The 25680-nt window shown below is 35.8% G+C and overlaps 1 protein-coding gene across 13 annotated transcripts in view; it reads left to right on the top strand.

The window, feature by feature from the left end:
* The window catches only part of LOC135221803 (uncharacterized), a 163415-nt gene extending 149227 nt beyond the window's left edge, over nucleotides 1–14188 (top strand). For all 13 annotated transcript variants that reach the window (XM_064259663.1, XM_064259669.1, XM_064259660.1 and 10 more), the window contains one exon: nucleotides 11500–14188. In XM_064259663.1, the coding sequence (XP_064115733.1) occupies nucleotides 11500–11724 (225 nt within the window). In that variant the 3' untranslated portion in view covers nucleotides 11725–14188. The remainder of the gene's footprint in view (nucleotides 1–11499) is intronic.
* The last annotated feature ends 11492 nt before the right edge of the window (nucleotides 14189–25680 follow it).

A 25680-nucleotide genomic window follows, 5' to 3' on the forward strand; every position in this document is an offset into this window, starting at 1 on the left:
TGCAAAATGAAGGTAAATGATTGAATATTACTAGTATGTAAGAGTTTTAGCTTACAATTACATTTTTTTACCATTTCGGTCAAGTCAAAGTTGACAGAAGGTTGATATTTTGGCACTTATTGTTATTTATATGAAAATATTTCAAAACTGATAAAAGCTACAACCATGGGTGGTTTTATGTTGTATTCTACATGAAATTGTGCATATTTTCATATATAAAACTTTATGTAACGGCTAATATAAAACTGTGCAAACATTACGACAATCGGACGAAAAAAATTTCTGATTTTTTCGGAAGAGTCACTGCGCAGACATGAGGAAAAAGTTTTTTTCAAAAATTCACCATAAATCAAAATATTGTGCTAGAGACTTCCAATTTGTTGCAAAATGAAGGTAAATGATTGAATATTACTAGAATATAAGAGGTTTAGCTTACAATTGCATTTTTCAACCATTTTAGTTGAGTCAAATTTGACCAAAGGTTGAAATTTTGGCACTTATCGTTATTTATATGAAATTATTTCAAAACTGACAAAAGCTACAACCATGGGTTGGTGGTTGTTGTATTCTACATGAAATTGCACACATTTTCATATATAAAACTCTATGTAACTGCTAATATAAAATGGTGCTAAAATTATGTCAGTGACGAAATAATTTCTGAGATGTGTCGCTGATGCTTTTCAAGTACTAGAAGAAAAATTTTCGCATGCGCGCCTGGGTAACGCTTGTAAACAAAACAACAGCTTGATCCGTGAACTCTCAGCATCCCTCAAGGTGCGTGATTCAAAAGTTTTTGCCCAGTAGGCCCATAACTATTTTTCCTCGAATTTAAAAAAAAAACTTTTTTTGCGTCGACGTTTCATATGTCAATTAAGCACTCAACAGACACTTTTCGTCGATGTTTAATACATCCAATAGGCGTTTAAGGGTTTAAGGATAAAGTCAACAAAGCAGTCAATAAATCTTAAAAAGACTTCACAGATATGGGCTTGTACACTTCCTGTTCATGGAGGGTGTACCAAGAGGATCTCATTAACTTGTTCTGCTAGTGAGCCAGATTGTGATATTGTCTTGGATATTGATACTAGCAGTCTCATCAAATGTGGTTTGTTACTATGATTACCACTATCGTCATCCAATCTTCCTTGAAGGCCTCGGAGATTGATATCCCCTTTATTCAAGCATCACCAGCCATTCTTCGTAGTGAGAACGAACATCCTCCCAGCTGTATCCTAGCAAATACCTAATAAGAAATTATATGTATTTCTCACATTCATTTATTTACCAAACCAAGCTTTCTCATACTCTTTCAACCCAGTCACCACTATCCTAAACCCACACTTGTTAAAGCAAAATCCACAGTCAATTTGTCTATTGTGTTGGTAGAATATGCAGTGACATAGGTCAGTAAGTGCCTTTACTTAAGCTTGAGTAGTGCTGGGTTCTTCCATTTGATGATCCAATGGTTGTAAAAATTTTGCATTATATACGTACATGGTTTGGTAAGCTTTTAGCCAAAGTATTATCAGGCACATTGTACTAAACTCTAGTCAGCAATGTAGATGTGTAAGTGAAAAGTATACTTATAAGTCAGATTTGAGTAGCATTTCTGTAAATCATCAGTATTGTCCTAAGGAGTATAAACTATTAAAGGTTGCTATTCCCCAAAACCCTTGAGGGACAGTCACAAAATGCCATAAAGACTGAAGATAACACATGATCAGTGCCTAGGCTAGTAAGTAAATGGCTATTGACTTAAGCAAGTAGACGTATGTGCTCCCATCCCTATCTCAGGAACATTAAAGCAAAGTGTTAGCAGGGGCATCATTTGGTCGGGCCACTTGCCAACCCTCCCAAGACTGATGGCCCTCTAGCGTCCAAGGTGAATCTTATATGGCTTAAAATTCCTCCAAAATGTTCACAAATTTCCAAAAATTTCTCATAAGGCTTACAGTGCCCACTTACCCCAAGCTGATAGGGCTCACTTTGAAAAACTGAAATGACGTCACTGGGTGATAGTGACAGTTTATCAGGCCAGCCTATTAGGCCTATGTGTTATTACATGCTGTAGTGGTTGTTATGATGCACACTTTTTGTAGAAAGTGTGTCAGTTGGCTATGGCAGCACTTATAACCTTGTCGCACCATGCTTTAAGCTAACCAGTGCAAAGAAAGTATTAATATGAATGATACCAGGAAATAAAGATATAATATCTATTAATCCATAGGGGAAATAATGTTAGCTTTAAATTCACATACTTACCAACATAGATGACATTGGGAAAAAAAAAGTTTAACACTGTTTGGCAACCACACAATATTTTGGATGATGCAATAAGATTGTTACATCACATTTGAGCAAGGCTGTACAGTATATAAAGTTCATACTTTCAATATGGGTAACTTATAGAAGCAAAGTGACACATGCCAACTTCTCTTAAAATAGGAAAATTCACCCATGATAAGTACTTCTGAGATTGAGAGAGATGCATAACTGCAATTGTCATAAACTTAGACAAATTTACATTTCATGTTTGACAGAATTGACTGCAAGAGAAAGACAGAATTATAGATACCATATATTACTGTGTATAAGATGACCTTTAAATTCTAAAATTCTCCTAAAAATTTGGGGTTGTCTTATACTACAATTCTAAAAATCAAACTTTCAATTCTAAGATGTGTATTGCTAGGCTAACCTCGGCCCGATAACCACCAACATACATGAAGATTCACATTATGAGAACAACTGACTATAGAGATAATAAAACCATTTTCACCTTAATATTATTGGCATATCTCCATAACAAATAGCCTATTTGAGGAATAATTCTATGTCAATGAAACCAACTTTTATATATGTGATCTCACTGATAAACTGTAAACATAGCATTACGGTTGCACTCACAGCAACCTTTACCTTTCAGTAACTTTTCAGAAATTTCAATGATAGTGGAGTTACAATAGTAGTAACATTTAGGATAACATTCATTTTTCATTAAATGTCTTGTACATATCACATGATGCATCACGTAATGCCACCAGCATTGGGATTCCCGTCTGATTCTGGAGTCGACTTTGGCTTCGTCATCGCTATTCATACCAATCATCTTTGTTGCCATCCATGGCATTTTTTAAAATTATTTTATGAGACTCTACTTTCATATTCCCCCATGCTTTTTTAATCAAATTGCAGCCAACGTGAAGTGAGGCAGCGGGCAAAGCTGTTTGTAACTTAAAACAGTTCAGCTATATTAACAATAATTATCGTACATTGTATGTTGTTTTTAGCGGTCGTTTGTGAAGAGAGGTAATAAAATCATTTTCACCTTACATATTACAGGGATTCCCTGGGTTACGACGGGGTTCCGTTCTTGAGACTCGTCGTAAGCCCGAACAAAAAAATCCTAAGAAAACCTCACTTTTAATGCTTTGGGTGCATTGAAAACTATGTAAACTGCATTCTTATGGCATTTTTCATCTTAAAAACCTTCAAATATTGATTACTTTGCATTTTTTGTGTCATATTTCATCTGCCAGATGAGCGTTGTAGGTGTCATAACCCTGGAAATAATGTCTGATGAATATAATTGAAAAGCGTCGTAACCCGGGGACTGCCTGTATTGGCATATCTCCATAACAAATGCCTATTTGAGGAATAATTCTATATCAATGAAACTTTTGTCTATGTGATTTCACTGAGAAACTGTAAACATCAAGTTACGGTTGCGCTCGCACCAACCTTTTATATTTCGGTAACCTTTCAGAAATTTCAGTGATAGTGTAGTTACAGTAGTAATATGATACAGTGGAACCTCGACATACAAAATTCCCAACTTACGAAAATTCAAGTTACAAAAGCAAATACGAAGATTTTTTTGTCTCTGCATACGAAAATAATTCAGGTTACGAAAGGTGGTTGTTGTCAAGTCCTGAGATTCGCCCAGACCGCTGAGAACAATTTTAAAAGTCGCGCGCCGCCAACTGAGTAGACTCGCCACCATCCTCCCGCTCTCCCATTGGTTCCTGATGCTAGTCACCGCCATAAGATCCTGCTCTCCTATTGGTCAGCATCTCCCATCATGCTCTACGCTAGGGCATTCTTCGGCCACTTTGTCGTGCCAGCGTTATCTTACACGCGGAATTCGTTCGTTCACATATACGATTAACATAAATTCGTGTTAGTGATTTCGCTTTGTACTTTATCGTGTTGTGTGAGAACTTAATTAGTATACTACATAACTTATCCCTCTTACGCCGATTGGACGTATTAAACGTCGAGTCAAAATGTCTCCCGTATGCCGATTGGACGTATCATACGTCGGCTCAAAAAAGTTTTTTTAATAATTCGCGGAAAAATACTTAATGGCCTACCAGCTGAAAACTTTTGTATGACGCGCCTTGGGGGATGCTGGGAGTTCACGGATCAAGGCGTTGTTTTGTTTACAATCGCTACGCAGGCGCGCAAGCGCGAATTTCTTTCTTATCGCACTAAAAAGTATCAGTGACACATTTCGGAAATTATTTCGTCACTTTGACATAATTTTTGCACCATTTTAAATTATCCTTTACATGAAGTATTATATATGAAAATGTGCGCAATTTCATGTAAAATACAACAAAAAAATACTTATGATTGTAGCTTTTATCAATTTTGAAATATTTTCATATAAATAACAATAAGTGCAAAAATTTCAACCTTCGGTCAACTTTGACTCTACAGAAATGGTCGAGAAACGCAATTGTAAGCTAAAATTCTTATATTATAGTAATATTCAATCATTTGCCTTCATTTTGCAACAAATTGGACGTCTCTAGCACAATATTTCGATTTATGGTGAATTTATGAAAAAACTTTTTCTTTACGTTCGTCCGATAATCTTCCGATAAATTTTTTCGTGCGATTGTCCTCATGTTTGCACCCTTTTAAATTTGCCGTTACATAAAGTTTTATATATGGAAATGTGCGCAATTTCATGCACAATACAACAAAAAACAACCCATGGTTGTAGCTTTTATCAGTTTTGAAATATTTTCATATAAATAACGTTAAGTGCAAAAATTTCAACTTTCGGTCAACTTTGACTCTACCGAAATGGTCGAAAAATCGCAATTGTAAGCTAAAACTCTTATATTCTAGTAATATTCAATCATTTACCTTCATTTGCAACGACTTGGAAGTCTCTAGCACAATATTTCGATTTATGGTGAATTTATGAAAAAAAAAAAACATTACGTTCGCGCGGTAACTCTTCTGAAAAAATCAGAATTTTTTTGTGCGATTGTCGAAATGTTTGCACCATTTAAAATTAGCTGTTACACAAAGTTTTATATATGAAAATGTGCGCAATTTCATGTAGAATACAACTAAAAATGATTGAAGGTTGTAGCTTTTCTCTTTTTTCGAAATATTTGCATATAAATCACGATAAATAGAAAAAAAAAACCACGTTCGGTCAAATTTGACTCTACCGAAATAGTTGAAAAACGCAATTGTAAGCTAAAACTCTTACGGCCTAGTAATATTCCGTCATTTTTCTTCATTTTGAAACAAATTTGAAGTCTCTAAAACAATATTGTGATTTATGGTGAATTTTTGAAAAATATATTTACCTTCACTCCGCGCGCCGATTCGCGGCAGCAAGTCTCCGAAATACGTACATCGCATTATCCTAATATTTGCTCCTTTTCATATTAGCCTTTTTATAGAGTTTTATATATCAAAATGTGCGCAATTTCATGAAGAATACAATAAAAAATAATTGAAGGTTGTAGCTTTTTCTATCTTTGAAATATGTGCATATAAAAAAATATATATATTAAAATTTCGACATTCGGTCAAATTTAACTCGTCCGAAATGGTCGAAATCTGCAATTCTAATCTAAAACTCTTACAGTATCGTAATATTCAATCATTTGTCTTAATTTTGAAACAAATTGGAAGTCTCTAGAACATTATTTAAATTTACGGTGAATTTTTGAAAATAACATTTTTTTACGTCCGTGCGTTACGAATTCGTACATCATTTTGTGATAATATTTTTCGGGTGTTGGTTTTATTGTTTTACTATGTATTATATATCACAAGGATTGCAATTTAGTGTACAATACAACGAAAAAAAAAGTAACTCGTTAGCTTTGACTGTTTTTTGCACAGCGTGATTTGAATACAATTATCTATGATTTTTTTTTTTTTTCGTTACCATATATCGCATTATTTACATATGATAATGATATTATTTTTCATTTCTGATGATTGCATACTAAACTTCAGGCAATGAAAAAAAAATGAGCCAAAAATGAACTCTTAATCTTTAAAACTAAGCGCGCTGTGATTTTTTGAAAAAATTATTTTTTCCGGTTCCGCGCTCACTCCAAACCGGCGCCGGCATACAGGAGAGGTTTTGATTTTTAGGGCTTCGGCGTAAGAGGGTTAATTACGTACAGTATATATAGTCATGGGTCCCAAGAGTGTTGCTGAAGTTCACGGAAAGAAGAGGATACTTTCTATGGAGACAAAAATGGAGATTATCAATAAGTATGAAGCTGGCATGTGGTTGAGTGTGATCGCTAAGGAATACTGCCAAAATCCGTCGACGATAGGCACCATCCTTAAGCAGAAGGAAGCCATCAAAGCAGCTACACCTTCCAAGGGCGTGACTATTTTGTCCAACAAGAAGAGCCACATGCACGATGAGATGGAATATGTGTTGTCCCCTTTAAAAAGAATGAAAATATCAACAAATCTGACCCAGACTAATGACTTGATGTGTGGATCACAATGTTATAAAATACTCTTCTTCATGAACTCCATGCACAGATTAGACAGGATGGGTGGTAATTTTGAGCTCATAGACACACTAAACAATTGCTTATACCATTGTTAAAAATAAAAATAATTAGTAGATGCGCAGTCTAATACTAAAAAAGGTTCTAAAGGAATGGGGATATGTAATTGTTGTTCTAAAATTTTTACCCAAAGATTATCCAAAACATAGTCCAAAGGAACATTGGTGAATAAAGCTGTGATGTCTAACCATTCTGCAGTTGGTGTCAAAGTTGTTCCTTACCCTTTCAATAAAGTCATTTAATTAGATCAAATGAGTTGGAAATTTTTCTGACAAAACAACCAAAAATCAAAGCTAGCCATCGGCTAAATTGTCTTGGGCTTGGCAAGTCTCCACAATTGATCCACTCATATGACTTTATTGAAAGGTTAATAACAACTTTTGACACCGACTGCAAAATAGTTAGTTTAGTCGTCACAGTTTTTTTCCCCATGTTCCTCTGGAATATGTGTTGGATAACCTTAGGGTAATAATTTTAGAAGAATAATTACACATCCCCATTACTTTAGAACCTTTTTTGGCATTAATGAGTATGCATAAAGAGTACGACACACAGCTGAAACAGCTGGTTGACCGTGCCAATAGCATTGTACCATCTAATAAATTTACTGTTGGTGTTAAGTAAAACTACTAATGCTGTGGGGTATACAGTGGGCCCCCTGTATTTGTGGGGGATGTGTACTAGTGCTGAAAACAGACTATTTTGGTAGGTAAAAGTCAAGAAAAAAACCACTAAAAATTTGTATACCTGGTTTTTTAATAGTTTTATCATAAAATGTGCATTTTATGATGAAATTGATGAAGAAACCAGGAATTTCTGGATATTTCTCGTAGAAAAATACTGCTAATAGGCAAATTTCCCGTGAATAATGGGTAGATATGGTCCAGAGAGAAATCTGCGAGACCATGAATCTGGAGAACACGAATACAGGGGCACACTGTATTCATTTCTATTATCTTATGCTCTTAATTCGTTGAGCGTAAAAGTGAATACTATTACGGTCAACTTTTGTCTTAGGGCCCTTCGTATTTGTGATATTGAACCTTTATAACTTGAGCTTCAGCATATCTACAATGTTATTAAGGGTTTGAAGTATCCCACTCATTATAGAAAGAGCTAGAAGTATCCCACTCACATTATAGAAAGAGCTATCTCTAAAGCAAAACGAATATGTTACAGTGTGAGTGCAACATGTAATCCTAATATGGTAAAAAAATACTTAGATTTATTTATTGCTTATACGTAATCCAAAATTGGAAAATATCTGCTATCTAGCAATAGTCATCAAAAGGATATTCAAATTGCTTTCAATTTTAAAAATACAATCAGAAATAGGTTAGTGTGTAATAATAACAACAATGGTATTAGGAAAATGCCAGTTGTTTACCAAATCCTGTGCCTATTGCCCTCCAAAATACTTGGGAGAAAGTGGGCGGGATTTGGATGTAAGACTTTCTGAACACTGTAGGCACTATGAGCTCCATGCAATGAATAATGCCCTTGTTTCACATTCGTTCGTTCCAGGTCACAACATCAATTGGAATGGTGCCTCTCATATTTAAGAGTGGATATGTTGGTATTCATCACTAAGTTAAAAGGGCTGCTTTAAGAAAGGGGATTGCTTTTGACGGAACAAAACCTTCGTTAATAATTGACCACTTTGTCGAAGATTTTAAGATACATGTGTCCGGTGATTTTGAGACCCTGTTGCTGCTCCCACCTCTCTTATCCCAGATGACTAATGCTGCTATAGCTGAAATTCATTGGACCAATGGAGAGAGTGCCGAGTTGGAATTACCTGAATGACCACTTTATCCTTCCAGCCATTCCCCAACAGAAACAATCAACAGTGGTTACCTGACAACATTGTTATAAGAATCTGCCTTGAACCAGTTTCTTGTGTTGTCCTAACACTCCCTCTATAGTTTTACCATCAGTAGGACTGAAGAGGGATATGGAGCAGTATCCAAAAAGTCTCTCCTAGTCATTTTTAACCTTCTACAAAAATATATATATTTTAACACTACCATGGCTTCTAATTGTCAGTATTATAGCCTCGTTACAGGGGTTCCCAAGTTCAATGCATAATTATTATTACAGTGAAATAAAGCATAATTTTTTAAAAGATCCATTGAAAAGATGCATATTTAATATGTTTGTATTTTATGAGGATCTCACGGGGCTTAAGCTGCCAATAATCGGATAACGGCGCTGTAAACCAGTTATGAATATAATTGACAAGCACCTTAAAACCGAAACACCGATAACCAGTGGCTGCCTGTGCTGTAGTTCTTCAGGCTCAATATGTAAATGACAGGTTTAACTTATTTTTAACCCTCTTACGCCGAAGCGGTAAAAAAAAAATTCTCTCCCGTGTGCCGGAGGTGTTTCAGAGTGAGCGCGGAAGCGGAAAAATATTTTTTTCAAAAAATCATAGCGAGCTTAGTTTTCAAGATAAGAGTTCATTTTTGGCTCCTTTTTTTGTCATTGGTTGAAGTTTAGTATGCAACCATCAGAAATGAAAAAAAATTATCATATATAAATAATGCGATATATGATAGCGCAAAAACGAAATTTCATATATAATTTTATTCAAATCACGTTGTGCGCAAAACGGTTAAAGGTAACAAGTTCCTTTTTTTTTCATTGTAATGTACACTAAATTGCGATCATTTTGGTATATAACACATTGTAAAACGATAAAAGCAACACAGAGAAAATATTATCACAAAATAATGCATGAATTCGTAACGCGCGGACGTAAACAAATTTTTCAAAAATTCACCATAAATCCAAATGTTATCCTAGAGATTTCCAATTTCTTTCAAAATGAAGACAAATGATTGAATATTACTATACTGTAAGAGTATTAGCTTACAATTGCAGTTTTTGACCATATCTGACGAGTTAAAGTTGACCGAATGTCAAATTTTTTTATATATATATTTTTTATATGCAGTTATTTCGGAAATAAGAAAAGCTACAACCTTCAAATATTTTTCGTTTTATTCTACATGAAATTGCACACATTTTCATATATAAAACTCTATGAAATGCCTAATATGAAATATTCCGAGAATAGAACGTACGCATTTCGGAGATTTGTGGCAGAGAATCCGCGAGGGAAGGAAAGATTTTTTTTAAATTCACCATAAATCTAAATATTTTGCTAGAGACTTCGAATTTGTTTCAAGATGAAGATAAATGACTGAATATTACTAGACTGTAAGAGTTTTAGCTTACAATTGCGTTTTTCGACCATTTCGGTAGAGTCAAAGTTGACCGAACGTGGTTTTTTTTCTATTGTGATTTATATGCAAATATTTCAAAAAATGAGATAAGCTACAACCTTCAATTATTTTTTGTTGTATTCTACATGAAGTTGCGCACATTTTCATATATAAAACTTTATGCAATGGCTAATTTAAAATGGTGCAAACATTACCACAATCGCACGTATGATTTTTTCGGAAGTTACCGCGCGGACGTAAAGAAAATGTTATTTTTTTCATAAATTCACCATAAATCTAAATATTGTGCTAGAGACTTCCAATTTGTTGCAAAATGAAGGTAAATGCTTGAATATTACTAGAATATAAGCGTTTTAGCTTACAATTGCGTTTTACGACCATTTCGGTAGAGTCAAAGTTGACCGAAAGTTGAAATTTTGGCAATTATTGTTATTTATATGAAAATATCTCAAAACTGATAAAAGCTACAACCATCAGTTGTCTTTAGTTGTATTGTGCATGAAATTGCGCACATTTCCATATATAAAACTTTATATAACGGCTAATTTTAAAATGGTGCAAACATTACCACAATCACATGTATGATTTTTTTCGGAAGTTACCGCGCGGACGTAAGGAAAAAGTTTTTTCATAAATTCACCATAAATCAAAATAATGTGCTAGAGACTTCCATTAGTTGTAAAATTAAGGTAAATGATTGAATATTACTAAAATATAAGATTTTTAGCTTATAATTGCGTTTTTCGACCATTTCGGTAGAGTCAAAGTTGAACAAAGGTTGAAATTTTGGCAATTATCGTTATTTATATGAAAATATCTCAAAACTGATAAAAGCTACAATCACGAGTATTTTATTGTTGTATTCTACATAAAAATGCGCACATTTTCATATATAATACTTCATGTAACGGCTAATTTACAATGGTACAAAAATTATGTCAAAGTGACTAAATAATTTCCGAGATGTCACAGATACTTTTTAGTGCGGCAAGAAAGAAATTCGCGCTTGCGCGCCTGGGTAATGATTGTAAACAAAACAACACCTTGATCCGTGAACTCCCAGCATCCCCCAAGGTGCGTGATTCAAAAGTTTTAGGCTGGTAGGCCTATAAGTATTTTTCCGCGAATTTAAAAAAAAACTTTTGTAAGTCGACGTAAAATACGTCCAGTCGGCACACGGGAGACAAAAAATGTCGATGTAAAATACGTCCAGTCGGCGTAAGAGGGTTAACATAATATGGAATTTAACCATTTATATTTTTTTGTTCGCCAGTTACTATTGAGAATATGAAGCCCTTCCAAAAACATTTAGGGCATTTATATTTTTTTGAGGGGAAAAAAGTGATCATATGTCCATTTCATGATTGCCCCCTTATCACAGTATTTTGTCTTTATAGGTTAGAAGTGTTGAAGCTGAAAGAGCTCTCCGCCGCAGGTTACCAACAAGAAGAGAACGACGTAGACGTCACACTGAAGCAGTTTCTTCTACAGCTGATGCCTCATCAACCACTACAACAGAAGCACCATCAACAAAGCAACGTAATCCCAACTCGCGTAGAAAAGCTGAACGGCACCGTGCCTCAGCCTCTGGACATGATGATGGCACAGTATCAGATTATTAACGGTGAAATGGCAATGAAAATATGCTATTGATGGAAGTCTCAGAAGTAGAATTAATTGTTCTTGGTGTAAGGCTGCAGCTGTACAAAGTAACCTTGGGCTGAGGTGCTCATATTTTGTAAAGCATTAATAGTACAGAATCTTAACAACTACATTTAATATATGGAATTTCTGCAACCTTTCAAGGTATGTCTTGAATGTTGTATAAGCAAAGTTTGAAGAAGCATGGCATGGAGTTCCTAATTTACATGATAAAAAGCTTTTTTGATAAATTTATACTTATTCAAGCCAAATTTTTTTTAACAAAAATTGATGCAAAATTGGATAACCCAGTATGCTTACATTTCATGTGCAAGCTCCTTGCCTCAAGTTATGGACATGCTGTTTTGCTGCAATGATCTTTGTAATAATTCAACTAAATAATCACAGTACTCTTCATTAGTTGCTAATCTGTATTTGAAATTTATTCTCAAATTTATAGTACTGTAAATCTGATTTTTATTTTTTATATATATTTTACAGTACTGTATCGTTTTACCCAGTGGTGCCAACCTGAACTCCAGTGAGGACACCACACTTTTATTATCATTACAATCGTGGTTTGTTATAACAGCAGTAGCTGAATTTTTTTCTATGACTTCACTAGGATTAAATATTTTATTTATTTCTCTTTTTAAAGAAGTGGATGTATAGTGTAAGATTAATTACATGAGTAGTAAGCAATGTGTTTGGCTGTGTACACAGTGTTTTCAGTAAAATTCATTTTGTATTTATAAAGTTGTGACCCTATTTTACAGCATGTAATATTGCAGGTATGATATCTGAGAGAAAATGTTTTTCAGGACTGTAATTTCTGTACTTTGATCATTTTCTTTTTATACAATATTTCAGTGTACCATAGGTTTTGTTTATTTATATATAAAGCTGTAGGGACACTCCAATTTTGGTTCACATAAGTTTTGCAAATTGCTGTAATTTTTTTTATGCTTTATTTTCTTTTCATATAATTTATTTTTCTTTGCCAAACTTTTTACGCCTGTAATGGCCATTCTCTTTGATTGATCGGCTATTCAGAACCTGGCAGATGACGATTGAAAATTTTCACTTTCAAAGTGTTTATCCAGTACTTATTTGTTGTGAACAGTAGCTAGTAATCCTTATTAATTTTCATTGGCCCAGTCTAGTACAGAGTTTGTACATATCTCCCCTAATCATGTGGCCAGTACAACCTGTTACAGTCTGTTACCTTCCTCTGTTTATGCAATGATAAGTTCATTGTTTGCTCCTATCTTGGTAAGTTACACTAATAATTATATTCAGCAGTAGCTGTATTGAAAATGAGCAAACATTTTTGAGGCAGAATAATTTATTTTTGAAGGTACAGTAAGTTCCATTTTTTTAAAGGTACAGCATAAAATTATAAAAAAAAGAGAACAAAACGTACCTTTTAACTTTTCTTTGGCCTCTCGTGTTGTAGGGCGAGCTACAGCAATAGGGGATGGGTCTCAGTGACCCCTAAACAGTAGACAGCTTGCAACCATATTGTTTAACTGCTGTCCATTAGGGTAGTCATGCACTATATCCCCTGCTGCCTTTCATGAAATAACCACATGGCTAGCCTAGCCTCATGCTTTTTATGCTGTGGTTAGGTTAAAAAAATTTAATTAGTTTAAAAATTAAATTTAAAAGGCGTAAGGGAATGTGTATGACATCCTGTTTGTCAATAGGAATGGGATATTTGCTCTAACCCAGGGACAGTTTTCCAGCTCTTCATGTAACCATGAAGGTTGATGATGCAGAAGCTAGGGCTCAGGTGATCATGTCCCTTGCTTATGTTTAGAACGGGCTCAGTGAGTTTGGATTAGTATGTGAAATATGTTGTGTGGTATTTGATTGTATAGGATTTGATGTACTGAAAAGAAAATGTTATAACTGAAAAATAAGACTGTAATTCGTTCTCAAAGAACGAGTGAATGTGACTTGAGCTGGATTGGTGTACGAGGTAAGCCACACAAGGACAATAGTGCTGTGTTTATCCCAGTTTGTGGTGCTGGCACATAATGAAGCTGCCTGACTTTTGACCTTACTGACATGAGCCCCAAAACATGATCCCTGTTCTCTCTTATTTCAATGCTACATTTTTTTTTTTTTTTTTTTTTTTTTTTTTTTTTCATACCATTTTCTTTTACTATGCGAGAGGTAGGAGTTGACTCGCTGAAGTCTTAGTTTTATGAACGTTATACTTGCAGGATTGTCATGTTAGCAGAAATACTCTTCTAGTCAACTAAACCAAATTAATATTTTTTTTTTTTCCATTTGGATGTGCGAGGTCACAAAGCAAATGTAGAATTCCTGCCAAAACTATGAAAGTGTGCTTTTAAGTTTTTTTTTTTTTCTTCTTCTTTTTTTAAATACAGTAAGCAATAACATTGAGTTGATGAAATTAAAGAGAGAACATGAAGAAAAGCTTGTTTTAATTGCCAAAGAGTAGAGTGATCCACAACCATTCCTGTTCTGTACTCTTGAGTGTCTACTTAAAACTACAGTGGCAGCAAAAATAATGTTGACATTTCACAAAATACATAATAGCAAACTACTGTGGATAAATAAACAAAGCAGTAATCTGTACTTTAAATATTCAGATACACTGTACATGAATTAATACTTTGTCATCTCTCCTTTAGCCTGCAATACAGCCTGGATACGCTTAGGCATGGAATCAGCAAGGATCATGGAATTTTAAGGGTCCATCTTTGTCTTTAATGACTTTCCAGGCACCAGGTATTTTCAATTAGGTTTAAGTAGGGTGAATTGCCTGCCCACTCTTAAACAGATACATTGTTCTCAGCAATATTGTAATATAAGCCTGAACACCTGAATTAGCCCTGGTCACTGACCAGCCTGAACTATAGCCCCATAAAATTACGGTAGTTAACCCTTAAACACCTAATGGACGTCATGGAAAATTGTCTGTTGGGTGCTGAATTGACGTATGAATCGATGCAAAAAATTTTATTTTTTAAATTCGCGGAAAAATAGTTATAGGCCTACTAGGTGAAAACTTTTGAATCACGCACTCGAGGGATGCTGGGAGTTCATGGATTAAGCTGTTGTTTTGTTTACAGTCATTACCCAGGCGCGCGAGGATGAATTTCTTTTTTCTCGCACTAAAAAGCATCAGCTACACATCTAAGAAATTATTTCGTCACTGACATAATTTTTGCACCATTTTATATTAGCTGTTACATAGTTTTATATATATAAAAATGTGCGCAATTTCATGTAGAATACAACAAAAGACCACCCATGGTTGTAGCTTTTATCAGTTTTGAAAAATTTTCATATAAATAACGATGAGCCAAAATTTCAACCTTCGGTCAACTTTGACTCTACCGAAATGGTCGAAAAACGCAATTGTAAGCTTAAACTCTTATATTCTAGTAATATTCAGTCATTTACCTTCATTTTACAACAAATTGGAAATCTCTAGCATAATATTTCTATTTATGAAAAAATCTTTATCCTTATCCGCGCGGTAACTTCCGAAAAAATCAGAAATTTTATCGTCTGATTGTCGTAATGTTTGCACCACTTTATATTAGCCGTTACATGAAGTTTTATATATGGAAATGTGTGCAATTTTATGTAGAATGCAACTAAAAACCACCCATGGTTATAGCTTTTATCAGTTTTGAAAAAATTTCATATAAATATCAATATGTACCAAAATATCTACTTCTGTCAACTTTGATTCAACCAAATGGTTGAAAAACATAATTGTAAGCTAAAACTCTTACATTCTAGTAATATTCAATCTCATTTACCTTTATTTTGCAACAAATTGGAAGTCTGGCACAATATTTCTATTTATGGTGAATTTTTGAAAATTTTTTATTTACGTCCACAAGGTAACTCTTCAGAAAAAATCAGAAATTTTTTTGTCCGATTGTCGTAATGTTTGCACCGTTTTATATTTGAAAATGTGCGCAATTTCATGTAGAATACAACAAAAAACAACCCATGGTTGTAGCTTTTATCAGTATTGAAATATTTTCATATAAATAACGATAAGTGTAAAAATATCAACCTTCGGTAAACTCTGACTCGACCGAAATGGTCGAAAACCGCAATTGTAAGCTAAAACACTTACATTCTAGTAATATTCAATCATTTACCTTCATTTTACAACAAATTGGAAGTCTTTAGCACAGTATTTTGATTTATGGTGAATTTTTGAAAAATAACTTTCCTACATCTACGTCTGATTGTCGTAGTGTCTGCACCGTTTTATATTAGCCGTCACATGAAGTTTTATATATGAAAATGTGCGCAATTTCATGTATAATGCAACAAAAAACAACCCATGGTTGTAGCTTTTATCAGTTTTAAATATTTTCATATAAATAACGATAAGTGCCAAAATATCAACCTTCGGTCAACTTTGACTCGACCGAAATGGTAAAAAAAAAAACGCAATTGTAAGTTTAAAAGTCTTACATTGTAGTACCAATCATTTACCTTCATTTTGCAATAAATTGGAAGTCTCTAGCACAATATTTCGATTTATGGGGAATTTTTGGAAAAAAAACTTTCCTTACATCCACGCGGTAACTCTTCTGAAGAAATCAGACATTTTTTCGTCCGATTGTCATAATAGTTGCACCGTTTTATATTAGCTGTTACATGAAGTTTTATATATGAAAATGTCTGCAATTTCATGTATAATACAAGAAAAAACAACCCATGGTTGTAGTTTTTATCGGATTTGAAATATTTTCATATAAATAACGATAAGGGCCAAAATGTCAACCTTCGGTCAACTTTGACTACCGAAATGGTAAAAACAACGCAATTGTAAGCCGAAACTCTTACATTCTAGTAATGTTCAATCATTTACCTTTATTATGCTACAAATTGGAAGTCTCTAGCACAATATATCTATTTATGGTGAACATATGAAAAAAAAAAACTCTTTCCTTACGTCCATGCGGTAACTCTAACGAAAAAATCAGAAATTTTTTCGACCGATTGACGTAATGTTTGCACCGTTTTATATTAGCCATTACATAAAGTTTTATATATGAAAATTTGCGCAATTTCATGTAGAATACAACAAAAAAAAACAACCCATGGTTGTAGTTTATATTAGTTTTGAAATATTTTCACATAAATAATGATGTGCCAAAATTTAAACCTTTGGTCAACTTTGACTCAACCGAAATGGTAAAAAAACACAATTGTAAGGTAAAACTATTACATTCTAGTAATATTCAATCATTTACCTTTTGCCACAAATTGGAAGTCTAGCACAATATTTCGATTTATGGTGAATTTATGAAAAAAAAAAAATTTTTCCTTACGTCCGCGCGGTAACTCTTCCGAAAAAATCTGAAATTTTTTTGTCCGATTGTCGTAATGTTTGCACCATTTTATATTAGCTGTTACATAAAGTTTTATATATGAAAATGTGTGCAATTTCATGTAGAATACAACAAAAACAACCCATGGTTGTAGCTGTTATCAGTTTTGAAATAGTATTTACATATAAATAACGATAAATAGAAAAAATCAACCTTCGATCAACTTTAACTCGACCGAAATGGTCGAAAACTGCAATTGTAAGCTACAACACTTACAGTCTAGTATTATTAAATCAATTTCCTTCATTTTGCAACAAATTGGAAGTCTCTAGCACAATATGATATTGTCATGATACAATAAAGTTTATACATACTTACCTGGCAGATATATACTTAGCTATGGACGACGGAGTCTATAGCTAAGTATATATCTGCCAGGGAAGTTGAATGTGTAAAAATTTTGATTTATGGTGATTTTTTGACAAATTTTTTACGTCTTAGCGTTACAAATTCACGCATCATATTGTGATATTATTTTCTGTGTAGCTTTGATAGTTTTACAATTTGTTTTATACCAAAATCATTGCAATTTAGTGTACAATACAACGAAAAAATAATGAACTATTTAGCTTTAACCGTTTTGCTCACAGCACGATTGGTATACAACTCTTAATCTTGAAAATTAAGCGTGCTGTGATTTTTTTAAAACTACTTTTTTTCCACTTTGGCGCTCACTCGCGAACGCCGCCTGCTTACGGGAGACACTTTCGGAAATACCGGCTCTGCGTTTAAGGGTTAACTGTCAGCCCCACCAACACTGCAGGTAAAATTTTGTCAAATGAGTTATCTGAGGTACCATTTTTGGCAATGCTGCTGCAAATATCAGCCCGCAGAAGCCAACATCCCCAATTGAGTCGCTATTAAAATTGAACTGGGAGGAGGGTAGGAATCATTCAGGTGTTCAGGTAAGTATTACAATATTACTTTCATTATGAAAAATTCATATTGCATTAACTCCCTGAACACCTGAATTAGCCCAATTAACAAAATTTTAATGGAGGTGGGATCAATATTACTCAACTCAACCTGTCAACGGAGCATAAGCAGGTAACTCCTTTTCAACCTACTGTGTGTCCTCACCTAGTTGTCCAACTCTGTAGGTGAGGATGCTGCAAAGAGAGTACCCCAACATTAGTCTCGTATCTAAGGTACCGTGTGAGTCAGAAGTGCCTCCCATGTGGTATTCTATACCTCACATGGATGGAGGGGAAAAGTCGAACCTCCCATGTGGCTATCCAGCCTCTCATGTCTGGAGGAGAAGCTGAGTGCGCAGGACCTTCAAGTTCTCTACTGCTCGCTGACGCAAATGACTGTGCTGAATAACCACTGGTTAAAGATATTCTAACCTGACCATCGGGATCTGCCTAACTGCAAAGACCATAAATAAAAATTACACTCAATAAGAACCCAGACCAACAGAGAGACTCAAGTTTAAATATTTAAACTACCACTGACTACCCAAACACCTAACACACTAACAATACCAAGTTAATTATAAAATTGAGTTGGCCGCAACATAAGGACCCAGCAAGTAACCATTCTCAGAAGAAAACTGAATACCCCTAAGTGCCTCAGCGGCGTGGTTGGTATGGTATTAGCGTCCCACCTCGGTGGTCGCGGGTTTGATTCTCGGCCATTCCATTGAGGAGTGAGAGATGTGTATTTCTGGTGATAAAAGTTCACTCTCGACGTGGTTCGGAAGTCACATAAAGCCATTGGTCCCGTTGCTGAATAACCACTGGTTCATGCATTGTAAAAGCACCATACAAACAAACATACATAAATACCCCTAAGGTGAATATCGTGAAAACCGACACAGACTTCCAAGTAGCTGCCTCCAAGATCGCTGACAATGAAAGATTCCTAAAGAAGCTGAAGAAGTAGCCATACCCGATACTATTCACCCTTGGAAGAACTCGAAGGCTCCGAAAGCGATGGAGAACCATCTGATGCTTTACTAATAACTTCTCGCAAGAAAAAGCTAATTACATTTTTGAAAATGGAACAAGATGGACAACCAAGGGAAACAAATAAGATTCTCAGATGAGGTAAAAGTTTCTTAGAAAGTGACAAACTTTGAGAGCTCAAAATGGACACAGCAGCATTGCATATCTCTTACCTTCTACAAAATCATCCAATGATGAAATTTTCAACGATCTAGGAAGAGGATTCATTTCAGACTCAGACTTCGCAACAAATTCTGGCAAGAAAGAAAGAAAAATATCCTGCCCGAAAAGATACCTTCCACACTACTGCCTGAATCTCACCAAATCTTGCTGTAGCTAAAGCATCTAAAAATAATACCTTCCTCGTTGGCTCTCTTCAGGATAATGACTCCAAAGACTAGAAAGGTGAAGAGCTCAACAGTCTCACAGTAGCCACTAAATCCCACGAGGGGGCCTGAAGTGAAAAACTAGACATTCTACCCTAAAAGATCTTAATAGATTGTGCAAAATTCTACTGGTCTAAAGCTCAGACAGGTGAAACCTCAACGTGCTACTGAGCATTTATCTATATCCAGCAATCGTAGAATACAAGTTCTTTTCTTCCTTAAAAACAAGAGGAAATCTGCCACTTTTCACAACTGATGGAAATGAAATCCTATGCCCCTCTTATGGCACCAACTATGGTACATAGCCAACCTAGTCTGGTATAGTTTCCTAGTTGATCATCTTAGACAGAAAAACAGTTGGCAAGCTACTGCCTTGAGAGTCCTGAATGGTGAGCTGCTCACTGGGCAGTCTTCAGCATGCGGAAGTTCCTATGGAAGAAATGGAAATTAGTCTGTCTGAGACATGGTGACGGAGTTCCAGTAATCCTTCCAGAGAGGAGGGAATACTGGAACTTCCATCAACATAATCATTCTTCCCCAAGAACTTCATGAGAGTAACTCCATGCATCTGCTGGAACATGGAACTTCCCCGACACAAATTGAGGGATAAGAGAAACCTCGTGTTCCTTGCACCCATGAAGAACTCTATGCTATGTTATTTAAGACTTGTGATCTTGTTCCTCCATCTTTCTTAGATATGACAGCTGTAACGTTGTCGCAAAAGAGAGCTACCACCGTGTTGCTTACTTGCTCCGAAAAGCAACTTAGAACCTCTTCTACTGCTCTCAAATCCCAGAAATTTGTGGACTCCTCTTGATCCAGATCCTTCCAACCCCAATCTGAGGCATCTGCATACAGATGAACATCTGGAAGAGGGGAGTCCAATCTTACGGCAATGGTCAGATGATGTTCTGACCACCACCGAAGATACTTCAGTCCAGAATCATCCCAGACCACAACTGCATTCTCTTCCTGAAAGCCCTAGCAATTCCTGAGACACCTGCAGAGAACGCATCTGGAGACGAGACCCTGGAACTCTGGAACTAGTAGCGAGAGGGAGGACATTCGGCCCAACAAGCTCTTCCACAAGCTCACTAGTAGAGACCTGTCTGACGAGAATACCTCTAGATGACTTAGAACCACAAGAATCCATTCCTCTGTTAGGAAAACCCTCAAAAGATGTGTCTGAATCTTCAATCCCAAATATGTCTTTACCTGCGCTGGTAAAGACAATTCAGACAACACTCCCTAATTGGGAGTGTTGTCTGAATTGCTTCGAATTCATAAGGTCTGACATAGGTTCAGTAAGAGAGTCCTTGCCTGTAACACCACCCACAGACAAAGCCTGAACCAACAAATCGTTGAGGTATCTCCCCATTCGAAATCCCCAACAATGCATTACATCCGAAATAGGAGACCAAAGCAGAGGGCCTTGGACTGGAACATTCCAGCTGGACCTGAGAAACGAAGGAACCTCCGATATTCCTGACGAATCAGAACCTGGAGATAGTTATTTTATTGACAAAATTATACAATTATTGGTACAAATAAACTAAGTGGACAGTAATCTCTTCTATTCTTGCAGGTACTTGGCCTACAAAGAAAAAATACATCAAAAAACAACTTCGTGCAAATCACATAAGCCCATAAGACAAAAAACTAAAAAAAGGAACTTACTATAGAGAAAAAAAACGTAGTCCTTTACTATCCAGCATCAAGTCCCAACACACATAATGCTTGAAAAAAATGAAAAGTTCATATGAAGAAAACCATAACACAGAAGACAAAGCCACACATAACTCATAAATACAAAGAACTTCCTAAACATATGTACCCAAATCAACAATATTACCATTTCCATTTAATAAAGTACTCATAGACTCGTAATATAAGTTTGGATATTTATGCCTACATGGCATTGACAGAGGACAATTGATCAGAACATGTGACTTGTCCTGAATAGAGCTATTATCACTAGTGTACACACTAAATTCTGGAGGAGGTCCGCTCCACCTACCTGTTTCTATACGAAGGCTAAGGGACACGAGTCGTTAACGACTGAAAGCTACGCAGATATAATTAGAGAAATATAATTTATCAGTATATAATTTATGCATTACTAAGTTTGGATTCTGTTTGTCTCTGTAAGTCACATATTTTGTTGCTGAAGCTGGACTATTTCTAATTGATGTTATGATGTCAACTAGTGGATCAATTTGATCATTAAAGGCTAGGGAATCTTGAATAAATCTATACCCAGGGGAGTCTGCCCCCTACACATTGCATATACAATATGAAAAGGCTCTTCCTATCAGGATCAGGCAACTTGGACATAAAAAAAACTTTTTCGTTTTGATGCCATGATGAATTGTGCTGGGGGTATCCCAGACTCACTCAAACAAATGTGTACAGGTATATTTACTCTTACACATTGAAGACTTTTTACTAAATGATTGTAATTACTTATTGGTTTTTGTCATGCATTTGTGAACCATGCTTCTGACCCATAATACAAGGATGAAGTTGCTGCTGCTTCAAAAACTTTCTTTTCGAAATAGAATGGCATTTTAGTATATTCGTGTTACAGAATATTGAGAACTTATAAGGTTGATTGCCAATTTGGCTGATGTAGAGAGAGGCAAGGTTTTAACTTCCCGTCATCTGTGAACCAAGTTCCAAGGTAAAGATAATGGTCACAGTAATTTATAGTTTGACCTTGAACTGTTATTGAAAACTGGTCACCAACACTTTTGTTTATCACGAAAAATTTGCTCTTTTTTTTTCATTTATCTGCATGCCATATACATTACAATAATTCATCATAATAGCAAATTTTTTAATACACATTTCTCGCAAAGTGGCAACAATCACTGTGTCATCCATCAACAAAAGCACATGTAAATTACCCAAAAAACTGACCACTGGTATTGCATCTTTTAACATCCTAAACATTTTATCCATATAAATGACAAACTGCGAACAATTAGTGGGAGCTCCCTGCTGTACACAGACAGAGCTATCTATCACAGCTGTTCTTAAAACATTCTTAGTGCTATTGTATATCTCTTTAATTGCAGACAACATTCTTTTCCCACATCCTAGCTCTTTCAAAAAACTTACCAGTTTTCCTCTGGGAACTCTATCATAAGCTTTACTGAAATCTATAAACATTACATAGAGTTTTTTCTTCTTAAAAATAGCTATATCAATTAACAATCTTAATGACAATATTTGTTCTAAACATTTTTTTTTTTGTTTCCTGTGCTCCAGCTGGACACTTATCTATACAGCACCATAATTTCAGTCTGTTCAATAGCAATACGTCATATATCTTACCTATCGTATCCATGATACTTATCCCTCTATAATTTCCACATGCCATTCTGTTTCCAGATTTAAAAAGTACAAGTTTACTGTATCCCCATAATGAGAAAGTCATTCAAGCTCAAAAACAAAGCATTAAATGGTCAAGAAAAACATCAGCCACAAGGTGGGCAGGGGAACAAACAATCCGGGGCATAAGCCACAGTGGCTTTTATTCATATTCATGTCCTTTAGAGCCCCATCTAGTTCTTGTGAAGTAAAAGGATTGTCAAGGACAGGGATATAAGGGGCGTCATCAAGATCATTTACACCTTCATTTTGATTATTCGTATTACCTGGATTTAAAAGCGATTCAAAATGGGTCTTGAATTTCCTGTCGACTGGTTGCAATGCATTTGCCTCTAATATCTGTCCCTTCCAGTCTATAGCTCTCCAGATTGCTTTAGAATCATTACACTCAAGTAAACGCTCCCATCTAGGTTTTGTCACATCCCAATCAACACTTCTACCTCTCACTTTACATTTTTCGGCAACTCTACTGATCGTATCCAAGCTTTCAGTCATAATTTCTATGCAGTCCCTGTCTACATTACTCACAGTCGGAGGCTGAATTTGACTCGTGTACTGTACAAATTTATCAACATTAACACTGTTATGTGGAATACTTTTTTTAATCAACAGATAATTACCAGGTTTTATGTACGTGTCCCAAATTTTCTGCCCTTTCGAACAAAAATTTAAATGTCAAATTTTTTACACCCGTCTTAAGTGCCACGCCTAAGGGGGAGTGATCAGACCCTCATATGCTTTGATTTACTTCTAAGCATTCTATCAATTGAATACACTCTCTTGATATTATACACAAATCCAATTTGTGATACCCATTCTCTTTCTATATGACAGATTTCCACCCGTTATTTTCCCTTCATATGAGAGATGATTCATTACAACTAACGATCTATTGTTACATACAAATATCAAGATTTCTTCCATTATTATTAACATGATTATCTTGAATATTCTCATAGACATAAGGAACACCTTTATTAACAATATTAGGATAGCCTACACGGGGCATTAAAATCTCCCATAACAACTATTTTTTCATGATCATTTATCACAGACTTAAGACTACCAAATTGCAATAAATTAAAGTACGGAGAATCCTCTGGTGTAATGTATACACCACTGAGAAAGACACCTGGCCAACAAGACAACTGAACCCAGATTTGGCATTCACAATCTAGCTTTACATGTCTTATCAATCTCATGATGTTGCTTTTGACCAACAAAAGTACACCACCTCTATGCTTGCCTTTCTGAGAAGGGTTGTGATATAAACATAAACCTGGCACACTCAAATTGCTTACTACTTTTGCTTCTAAAAGCCACACAATGTCATAATTCAAGACAAACTGCAAAATATCAGGATCTTGCAACTTCTCTTTCACACCTGCAATATTCCAGGAACATATCTTTAATTCATTTTGCCAATGAATTAAAGAAGAACGCAATCATATCTAATACTATTAGTACCAGCATTTTCTGGCTTATTTTTCTCTTCTCATTCTCTTTCTCTAAGTCAAGCCATCTCCTTCCTTACTGCAGGATGTAGATCCTTCTTGATGAATATCCTAGCTAAGAGTCCCTCACAGTTCTTCAGATTTTTTGCTCTCTCCAAGATACAGTTCCGTTGTTGCCGGTCGTTAAGCACGACATGAATGGGTCTACTCCACCGATCGTTTTCCTTTGCCAAACGTCTCATCTGCCACTTTTCCGGCTCCATCTCCATGTCGTCCACATAGCCAGTTGCCTCGATACCTTCTTAACCTTGGCAGTATCGTCATCTCCAATCTCGTCACTGTTCTCTGATAACCCTGTTATAACACATCCTTGAGGTCCCCTGAAACCATCCAATTGTCTCTCTGAACTGACCACAGCATCAACTGCAAAGTTTCAATGTGCAACTTTGTTGAAACTACAAACTGGTCGAGAGCTAAAGGACCTATAATGGGTCTCCAAAACTCTCTTGCTTGCAACCACAAAGATCCGGCTGTAAAACCCCGGAGAAGGATGAGTGGGCTCTATTGCTCCCTTCTCCAAATGGGCTTGGATCTCCACAGCTAATGCTATCCCTTTGATGGAGGATGGGGAATAACTGGGAAGGCAAATCTGGGAGCTGGACAGAGGAGGATGAGAATGAAACGGGACTCTGTACCCCTTCCTGAACACCTCCACCAACCAACTCTGTGCCCCACTCCTTCCAGATATTCAAAAAAAAAAAAGGGAGGAGCAAGGCAACTTCCTACTGGTCCTAGCAAAGGGAATATCTCCTATTTCTGACAACCCCTCCTGGAAGAAGAAGGTTTTGAACTAGAGGCAAAAGCCAAACCCTAAGCAGCAAAACAGACTTTCTTCAGCGATCTTACAGGATACTTAGAACTCGATCGCTTAGCTGGAGATGGTATCATGGATCCATAGGTGATCTTTAACCCTGAGCCGCAACACAAATCCTAGCCTGCTGCAACTCACTGTTGACGACGACGACAAGAAATTGACTATCAAGGAAACATCGTTCTCCCTAAAAAGACTGTTGCAGAGCACAAAAGGTGCCCTCAGCAAAACTCTCTTATAAATGTCCAGGTAGTGAGGCAGTGATGATTTAAAAAGAAGTCCCACCTCTTCTTGCCAAAGAATGTTGTACAGCCAGCCAAAATGTTAGCCTGGTATGCCAACACCATCGAAGTGAAAGTGATGAGGTTGTCAAACAGTACATGATCGGAAGAAGTACATCTATCTTGTTTAAGAAATCCCATCAACCCAGACAACATCCACATAGAGTGGGACAAGGCCTCGGACTGGCTGCGAAAGGTGTCAGGTGT

The sequence above is a fragment of the Macrobrachium nipponense genome, chromosome 3 (assembly GCF_015104395.2).
Source record: "Macrobrachium nipponense isolate FS-2020 chromosome 3, ASM1510439v2, whole genome shotgun sequence".
Taxonomy (NCBI): Eukaryota; Metazoa; Arthropoda; class Malacostraca; order Decapoda; family Palaemonidae; genus Macrobrachium; species Macrobrachium nipponense.